This window comes from Lygodium microphyllum, unplaced genomic scaffold (genome assembly GCF_053477565.2).
Source record: "Lygodium microphyllum isolate KBCC unplaced genomic scaffold, Lygodium_microphyllum_v1.1.10 scaffold_101, whole genome shotgun sequence".
NCBI classification, from domain to species: domain Eukaryota; kingdom Viridiplantae; phylum Streptophyta; class Polypodiopsida; order Schizaeales; family Lygodiaceae; genus Lygodium; species Lygodium microphyllum.
Genome location: NW_028229584.1, coordinates 173,691 through 183,448, shown reverse-complemented (window position 1 = coordinate 183,448; position 9,758 = coordinate 173,691). Strand labels below are relative to the sequence as shown.

Here is a 9,758-nt window from a genome sequence, read left to right as displayed (position 1 = left end):
ATCTCTTCTGGCGATGTAAACATTTACCTCTCAAAACATAATAAATTTCACACATTCAATAAAAGCCTGAAAGAACACTAAAGCAGCAATATAAAAGCTCTTGCAAATTTGTAAAACCCAAAGCAACGTCACATTTGGATTTCTTGGGTAAAAGCTTCATCTACATTGGCAATCTTAATCTTAATTTCTTTTAACTAGATTAGTTGACTTCTTACAACCCAATGAGCTCATCCCAAAGAGCTCAACCTCGTTAACTTATTACAAGTTAGTAATAAACATAAACTTTCGAAAAAAGCTTTATCAAGGAAAACTTTTGGAACTATCCAAAGCTAGTGCTAACTTTTATTTGAGAGAACAGTAGGATTAAGTTTTAGGAGTTCTACATGTTGATTCACTTTTCATTTGCATCAAGGATTATCCAAAGAGCTTTGTAAACTACCATATCAACAGCTCAAGTAACACTCAACTACATCTTAAGATAATCAAGTGAACTAAATAAGAGCTAGAACTTAGGAATTACTACACCTGCAGGTGGTTGAGTTTCTCGCAACTTTGCAAAAGCTCAAACATTACTTCAGCTAGGTTAGCTCAAATAATCCATCTCTTAGCATTGCTGCTGTTAGAACCTCTTTTTCAAAAGGTGACCATTTTTAAAGAATTTCCCTTGTATTGATCAGAACTACACATCCTCACTTCTGGAAGACAGGCCTGCAATCCTCAATCCATCCTACACGCAAAACTTCAAACATTATACCAAACTTGAAACATCCTATCCTGTTTGCTTATCTTCAAAGAATTCACTGTTCTTACATGATGCAGCTGATTATAAAGGAGGATTCAGGAAAGTTAGGAACAAGTATGTGCATCTATTAAGTGCATCAGGTTCCACAGGATTGGAGCTATGATGGAAGACAAGGGATCCAAGGAAATTGCATACCCTATTGGTTGAGTTCTAATTCATTGTGCTCTTCTTTCTTTTTCAATAGTGTCCAAATTAGTGATGCTACCAACACTCCCTTCTGTTCAACATCCATTTCCTGCTCCAATCATGAGCTGATTTTGAACTTTCCTCACAGCTGGCCATGCATAGATAAACTGGAAGCCATCAAAGTAGGTCAGGTAGCTCATGGCATACTGATTGTTACAGAACTGTCCAAAGCGTGTTAATGCCAAGGTGTTTTCTTGGGACTCTATTAAAGTATGCAAAATCAAAACAGTTTGTTCGATTCTGAGCAAGTATACAAACTTACAACAGTTCTGGACACTTAAAAATAGCATATTGTAAAACCTCTGCAGGCCATTTGCAGAGTCAATTGATTAATCTGACCTACTGGACAGTGTTTCTACATGCAACCAATACCACAGATTTAGCCTAGAGGAAGACTGACAAATGCAACTCCACGAAATGGCTCAACTAAAAGACAAAGCTATTAGCTGAGAACTACTCAGAAAGGTCACATTATACAAGAATACGTTGAGGATGGCCTGAAATGTACAAAAATTGGATGTGTAAACAGCCATGGTATATACAAAGTTGGGCTCACTACACACAGCAGAATAACACCACCCAAAATGATTTGAATTGGTCTCCTTTCAGCATTCTATACAATGTGTCTTCACCTGTGAAGTTTCCAAACTTTCAAATTTCGGTGCAAAATTTTGACAGCAACTGTTGTTTAACAACATTGGAGCTTACCGAGTCTGCAAATACTTTACATAAAACTTGCTGATGGGTTAAAATCTCAAGTCCACCGACTTAAGAGCCTGATGATGCAACTTTGATCCATCTGGCATAAATAACCCAGTGGATCTTGGGAGTATCAAACTTCTTGATACCATTTCTTGAGGTGTATCAACCTTTGTTTCTAGGGCCTTCACCCTTTGAACATACTCAAAAAATGCAGCCACCTGCCGTGCATAACTGGAAATCAAAACACACAATTAATAAGGAAACCTCAACCTTTGCTCTAAAGAAGCTGATAATATGCACACAAAACATACTTTGCTTTAGCCTCCACATCCTTGGCAAAGTCGATATTGTTCTCACAGTCTAATATCAAAGCAGGTACCTGAAGGGATGAGAAAATGAACATCAAATAAAGGAGACAGGGAACACCTGCATCAACCAAACTTTATGAGCAAGAATTTGAAGCATAAGCAAGTCTTTATTTACCTTCTGGATGGAGGAGTGAACATGATCTCCTTCCAGATAAAAAACTCGATCTTGTATTGTTGGTGGAGGAGGTTCAACCAAAGGTGGTGGCCTTGTAATGGATAAAATACCTCCAGTGTTGGTACTTGCAGGGAAAAGCCACTGCTCATGTTTCTCATGCAAATCTCTCAAATAATCTAGAGTGACACCTTGCTCTTCTGGTCGATTCCTCATTTGTAATCGTCGAAGGCAAGCATCAGGACTGGCCCTGAGGTAAATGAATCCATCAGGAACAAGCCCTGGCAGAACAGACACAACAGGATTAAACCACGAATCATATATACTAATTTCCATCTCGTTCATCCACTTTGCCTCATGGACAGCACGCACAAACACCTGCATACACAAGTTCCCAAATTATATACAAAGATTCAGTGCCTCAAACCTGAGCATGCACAAGTCAAGAAACAGAATCAGTAAAGCTAATTCTCTAGGTCCCCCATGGGGATTTTTTTTGGGGGGGGCGGGGGGGATAGCTACTTGTGAGGAGATAGGATTCAAAGAAAAGGACAAATTAAAAGTGGTCACCACACCCAAAAAGAAGGGGGAAACGAGAACAAAAACCATCAAACTTTGTCACACTCTGTGCTGTTCTTTTAATCAATAATCCAAAGCTACATGTTATTTATGCTGATTGAAATTACCATACCATGCGATCACTGAAAACGCTTCTTTCCATTAATCGAAGTGGTTTTACACCACCCCTTGACTCTTGTTCTTGCATTAATCTTGTGATGAAAACGTAGTTTTGAAAGGTGTAGGCATATCTTTCCGGTTCAGCATAGAATGCATCCAAAACATTGAAGTGCTCAGGTCCAACATCTTGCCATTTTGCAACAGGTTCTGGTACAATCTCCACAAGATCTCTTAATTCAAAAGCTTCATTAGTCACCCTCTGGAGGAATGTCGTTTTGCCTACACTTATATTGCCTTCAATGCAGAATGTCAACCGTTTCTTTTGATTCACAGCATTATCCGAACCAGAGCTTTCATCAGATTTCATTTCCTTCTCTACAGTATCTTTTATGTAGGCAGTAATGCTCATTGCATGATGCTTGTGAAGGATGCCTACTGAGCTTTGCAGATACTTAACCATCTTCTCATTGCTGTCTCCACGAAACTGTAAGCATGAATTTGGGATTATTGTTCACACCTTCCTCCCTCCCTCCCTCCCTCATTTTCTGCCTCCCTCTCTCCAAGCTACAGAGTAACCTCACATCAGAGGGCCTCATTCACAGACCAGAAAGCCCATACAGACCCATCTCATTTGCTATGGATGGCCAACGACCACAAAAGGGCTTTGTCACACCAACAAATGATCAAGTTTCAACAACCAAAGTATTAAGCAAGAGAGTCATTCCATGGTAGCAAAGTCAGAAAGAACATCATATTTTCGGGGTCAATCTACAATTAGATGCAACTGTAGTTTTACAAGCTATTTAGAAGAGAGATATAGCTCTATTGTCCTATTAAATAAATGGCATATAAGCTGGTCAAGACACCAGGAAACAATCATGTTAACTGGCACCTGACTCTTTGAAAATGTGATCAATATTCACCCTGAAAATAGGGGTCGCATTACAGATCTGGAACAGTGCCCTGTAAAGAATGATACTTCTAACAGAATGCACATGATTCCCATTATGACCATCTGTCATACACATTCACATGCTTGTTGGACAGTTCCACTGTAAGCTACAGCATCCTTAGCTGCATTCATGTTGGTGCTATAATGGCTGGAGAATTCTCTTCATAGTGTGGCATACATGTGAGTGTGCAAAGAGCACTCAGCATGAAAAGTGTGTTTTCAGCCCGTGTAAGATGTACCTGTTCATACCTATTTCTGGTCAGCATCCCAAGGTTGCAAGGTCCCACATCACTACTGAGCTGTAGATGTACTGCTTGGTAGGTGATTTGTTAAACAAGCTACATGCAGCTGCACTCTTGTCTCACTAAAGTGTGCTTGGACACTTGTCTCATTCACCCTTACTTTTTGGATAGCAACACAAGTCTTCTTTATCTATAAATACAGTCCTTTTCCTTACAATTTTTCACAAAACTCCTTGGCTGCAAATCACTCCCTACCTCAAGATTCCTCCATAGCTACGGACTCAACCCACCACATTGGGCATGCTCTGTCAAACCCATCTTCATCTTTCATTGCTGGTTTTCCCTACAAGAGCCTGTCAATGATACCCTTTCATGGACCTCAAAAAAAATGCTATGGAATAACAGCTGATTGAGTCATTACTAACCTAAAACAGCAGCCCAGCTGGCTCTATGATTAGTGCCACAGATGGTTCATAGTATGCAATACAAAGGTCTACTTTGATAGAAAGCACCTCATTTTATCATCTTCTTTTTTCTTTTTCTTGGCCACATAGGAATTCCAAAGTTGCCAAGCTTAATCTCTCATGTCTACGTTGATATCAGCTGTAACTCACAAATAATTAGTAAGTACCAAAAAGGACTAGTTCTTGATACAATTTCTTTTCTTAAATAAGTTGCCCTAATAAAAGAGAAAGAAACTAGAAATAAACCTTGTCAACATATAACTGCTTCAGCTCTTCAACCTTTCCAATTCCCTTTGCAACAAGCTTTTCCATGTTTCTTGGACCTGAACCAATCCTTTATTTTGTCAATTTATAGATAGGCTATACTGCTTGAAAAATGCAGAAGAGCTATGAACTTTGCCAGACTGTGGTATAACTACAGAGACAGAAAGCTGCTCAGATTACTGCGAAAAAGCACGCAGCCAATGTATGCTGTCATGTAGCCATATGTCTATAAACATAACAGGCAACAAAGAACAGTAACTTGCAAAGTGATGTATCTAGGCACTTGCTAGTTTGGCAACCATAATGACTACATTGCCAAAATTCATCACCATCAATTTGAAAGCTGCTGAAAACCACTCTTTTTTTGTCAGGACCAAAGGCTTAGTCCTGCATTGGGCAGTGACATAAAAGGAGTAGAAACTAGTCATAAGGAACTAACCTATGCCAGGCACTGTTAGAAGGTCAGGAATCCGTCCATGTGAGTATCGACTGAAAAGACCTCGTTTTCGTTCCGGAGAGCTTCTCACGAGTCCAATTCTTTTCTGAGTATTCCGAGAACTGTCCACCTTATGAGCTCCATCCAGAACAGGATCAGTAATACTCGTTGTGTCTCCTTTATCATCTGATAAAGAAGCCATTGAGAGTGATGGTTGTGTTTCTGTGACATCATCATTACGTGGCAGGGGGAATCCTGCAGTGTCAAGTTTACTCCCCTCCTCACTGAAGACAGCATGAGAAAATAAACTCCTGGTTGCATCATTTTGTTCATCGGCTGCTGGCTCAGTCGTGTGGGAACTGATGTCATGCAGGTCATCTTCGACCACAGTAGCAGCACTGAATGCCGCTTGGTCTGCTTCATGAACTATGGAAGAAAAAGTGGAAGTTACCCTATCCCTGACATGCTGGTTAGCCGGTTGTGAGGCATTCACAGTGCTATCTGTGCTGCCCGCACTAGCTCCTGTGATATCCACGTGCACCCTGTCTGTGTTGTCCTTGCACGCTGCCACAGCAACCTCACATTCTGAGGCGGTGCCATCAGTGCAGCTGGATGCAACACCTTCGTCACATTTGTTCTCCTCGACATCAGAGGTCGCAGAGGACGGCTGGCCTTGGGAAGAAAAACTCCTGCAAACACACCAATTAAGGGAGAGGACTGTCACCTGCTGCCGTGACAACTGCAATGCAAAACCCGACGAAGACAGCGACGACGACGATGACGACGATGATGATGATGATGATGTCAATAACGGTGCAAGGCTATGGCAAGCAGCTACAGAAACCTTGAGGGGAGGGAGGGAGGGAGAAGAGAAGGGAGGGCTTTGGGTGCGGAGGCGGGGGCGGGGGCCAGACCGGGGTGTCGTCGAATTGCGAGACTGAGGAGTCAGGGGCTTAGGGTTAGGCAGGCAGAAAGAGTAGAGGTAGTGATGGTGGTGATGGTGAGAGGGGGTTTGGCAGAAGGCAGCAGGCCACATGGGGTTCCTCAGAGCGAGGCTCCGGAAGGGCTGTTGGGAGGGCATGTGCATGAGGGCAGCCTGTGCGTGGCGCGCGAATAACCGAGGGGGTGCATGAGGAAGCCCTCTCTCTCTCTCGCTCTCTCTCTCTCTCTGTGTGTCTCAGAGTCGCCTGCTGTTTGGGGAGTACACTCCAAACCTGTAGCGTTTCGACTAGAGTGGGAATTTGAATACTGGACAATTTGTGCCTCGTTAAATTATTTACCCTGGCGAGCTTTTCTCAAGGGCTAAAGGTGCAACATCTAAACCATTTGCAATTTTAGGGTTTCAATGTGTCCACCATCTGACATAGCTAAGTTAGCCCATTGGCAAGGAATGTGAAAACTATGTTCTCTCCTTTTTGAACTTTGAACCAAAAGGAAAGTTTAAGAGGGAGCATAATTTACCTACTAGCGTTCCTAGGAACGCTATCCCGCTTCACTGTGAAGCAGTGTGCCGCACGGCAGCTTCACTTCCCTATCGCACAGTGGGTAATGCTATCACAAAAACATCACATGCTTTACTCTCCTCTACTCACAACCCCTCTATCTCTCATCCCATTTACACCTCCCCCCTCTGTATCCACACTCACTCACTCAATCACACACACACTCTCTCTCTCTCTCTCTCTCTCTCTCTCTCTCTCTCTCTTGCACGCATGTATAAAAGGCCAAATATGCATTTGCATCAAGGAGTACATAGACTCATATATACATGCATTGACCATGCACCAAACTTATAAACTTGTATCTATACTTGCTCTACACAATAATTAGAAACAACTTGTATCCTTGGATGCTACAATGAGAAATAACATTCCTACGGTGAAACAAACTACAAATGAAAGATGTATACACAATAATTAGAAACAACTTGTATCCTTGGATGCTACAATGAGAAATAACATTCCTACGGTGAAACAAACTACAAATGAAAGATGTATGAACCACACCACAAATTTAAGTTTGTCCAAGCATTGCATGCAAACTCTCAGTATTAATAATCCACATAGGTGAAGCAAAGCCCTGCTTAACATTAAAACAACAATACTTGCTATGCGCAATAGCTAGAAGTAGCTCTACATGATCATTCGATGTTACAATCAGAAATAACATTGCTACGCTAAAATGAACCACAAAGTGTAAGCATATCCAAGCATCAAATACAGATAGGTGAAGCAAAGCCCAAGTACCACTTCTTGATTACACCTATGATAAATAGATATAGATACATCTACATCCAAATGCTACAAAGATGTTAAAACTTTCCATGGGGCCTAACCAAAATGAAGCTTTCTTTTCTTTGAGGAATCACTGGGAAAATTTCCATTCTCCAACACAGCATGCTCAGGAGAAGCAAGTCCCATTGCCACTCTTCGTCCCGGTGATGGTACAGGGGACATGATAGTCTTTCCTCTCTTTCTTGCGCCTAAATTTTTAAAAGCTCACAACGTAAACATGAACACATCCAACAATTGACAAAGATCACTTAACATTGGAATAACAATACCTAACTTAATACTTGCAAACCACTTGGCAGGCATTGTCACAACTTGATGTAGCATCACAAAACAACTGAGGTCCTTAAATTCATACGCCAGCCACCCCCTCGGTATTCTATCAGTGTGAGATCACTGAAACCTCTTGTCCTGCTCAACTTCACCCATATGCACTTGAAAGCATTAAGCATACCCACAATGCACCACCAGTAAAATCTCTATGTTGACATCATCATACAAACGCTCAATGACCCTTGCAAGCGTTCTTCTTATAATATCATCCATTGTCACTGTGCACAAGTTACATTGCAGTTCCTTCTAATACTCAGAAGTTGGATAATAACCCCAGCTTGAAGTAGGCATCTGCAAAAGTCAAGCAAACACTTATATACAGTGTAGGGAATATATACTCAATTACAATCGAGTATATGCCAACCGAATACAGCTTTGAGGCTATCTCACATACACACCAAGCAAGGACTACAAAGCCATCAAAATTCAATAGATACATCTCTAAAAAAATGCAAGCATACCTTCCACTCTCCAAAAAATTCATCTCCGTATGCATCTTTGCAAAAAAGCAATGCACCTCATTGCATCTTCTGAAGTACCTCCTTGTACACAATGTTTGTCATGACATTCATAATGCTTCCATCCTTATCCAATAACACCCTCACACCGCATGAGGATTTCACCCTTGAAAATGCAACATACAACTGTCCATGTGTAAATATTGGTGTCTTTAAGTAAAGACCAACAACAGACAATGTCCGGCCTTGTGACTTATTGATCGTCATAGCAAACGCCAATCGAATAGGAAATTGCCTCCACCTCATAGCAAATGGAAATTGCAAGGTGCTAGGAATAAAAGTGATCCTAGGAATAAAAACTTGTTCCCCTACATTTGTCCCTGTTATTATTTCAGCATCTATCACCTTTTTATTGAATGCCTTACACATCAACCGTGTACCATTACACAAACCTTTTGCTGGATTTAAGTTCCTAAGCAGAATAATAGGTGCATTCATCTTTAACAACAATAGATGGGGAGGAAATCCACCTCCAAGATCTAGTGTATTTAAATACTCTACAGAGTACAAAAATGAGCTATCACCCATCTCTGCAATTGAATCCGCACTATAGTACTGTGTAACTTCTCCTGGCATCGATTGCAATGCACAATGATTCAAAGAAGCCACCTCCATATTCCACGCTACAACTATAGCACGCTCACTAAAATATGCCCCAAAGTCTCTCACCGCAGACACTTCACCATACACACTATTAACCAAGGTTTCAATAGAGCACCCTTTCAATACCATGCTAGATGGAATATGTAACTTATCACAATTCTTCGTAATACCCACTCCATCCCCTATCCCTTGAATCCAAGCAACAAATCCATTATCCATTACACCACCAGCGGTTGACATCCTCATATTCCCAGACAACCTTAGCACCTTAACATACTACCATAAATGAGAGCAACATAGTGTCGCATTAGCAATATCTTCACAGGAGCCCTTCATCACAACGGGCAGGATTTGCCTAAAATCACCCCCAAGCAAAGTAACCTTTCCACCAAATGGTTTATCACAGCTCATAATATCTCTTAAAGTTCTATCAATAGCTTCAAATGCAAACCTATGCATCATGGGAGCCTCATCTCACAAAAGAATGCTCGATTATCTGAACAGTTGAGCAAGATCCCTCTAAACAGGAATATTACAGGTGGATCGATTGCATAGATCCAATGAAATTTTAAATCTCAAGTGAGCAGTATGACAACCTTGCAGAAGCAAAGCAGCAATGCCAGATGATGCCATTGCTAATGCTATATGACGATCACTACGCAACCTAGCAAGCAAACACTTGTAAAGAAATGTCTTTCCAGCCCCACCGGGGCCATCCAAAAAAAAAACATCCCCAAAGTTTCCACCAATGGCACCTATAACTGCATTATATGTAACCCTCTGTCCATCATTCAACATTGCCTCCAT

General features: G+C 41.3%; 1 protein-coding gene across 4 annotated transcripts; it reads right to left on the bottom strand.

The window, feature by feature from the left end:
• Positions 1 to 444: 444 nt before the first annotated feature.
• On the bottom strand, positions 445 to 6,455 carry LOC148008644 (uncharacterized). 4 transcript variants are annotated; one of them, XR_015689975.1, is made up of 8 exons: positions 5,210 to 6,455; positions 4,753 to 4,829; positions 2,862 to 3,332; positions 2,174 to 2,548; positions 2,002 to 2,069; positions 1,697 to 1,921; positions 938 to 1,095; positions 445 to 727 (listed from the first exon to the last, which is right to left on the bottom strand). XR_015689975.1 is itself a non-coding variant. In XM_087674124.1 (7 exons), exons 1-6 carry the CDS (start codon positions 6,291 to 6,293, stop codon positions 1,735 to 1,737), a joined length of 2,262 nt encoding a protein of 753 aa, XP_087530250.1. In that variant the 5' UTR covers positions 6,294 to 6,455; the 3' UTR covers positions 448 to 727; positions 1,697 to 1,734. The 4 variants fall into 4 exon arrangements, 3 of the variants coding, with proteins under 3 accessions (XP_087530250.1, XP_087530249.1, XP_087530247.1); XM_087674124.1 differs by lacking the exon at positions 938 to 1,095 and having other exon boundaries at positions 448 to 727; XM_087674123.1 differs by lacking the exon at positions 445 to 727 and having other exon boundaries at positions 919 to 1,095.
• Positions 6,456 to 9,758: the final 3,303 nt, after the last annotated feature.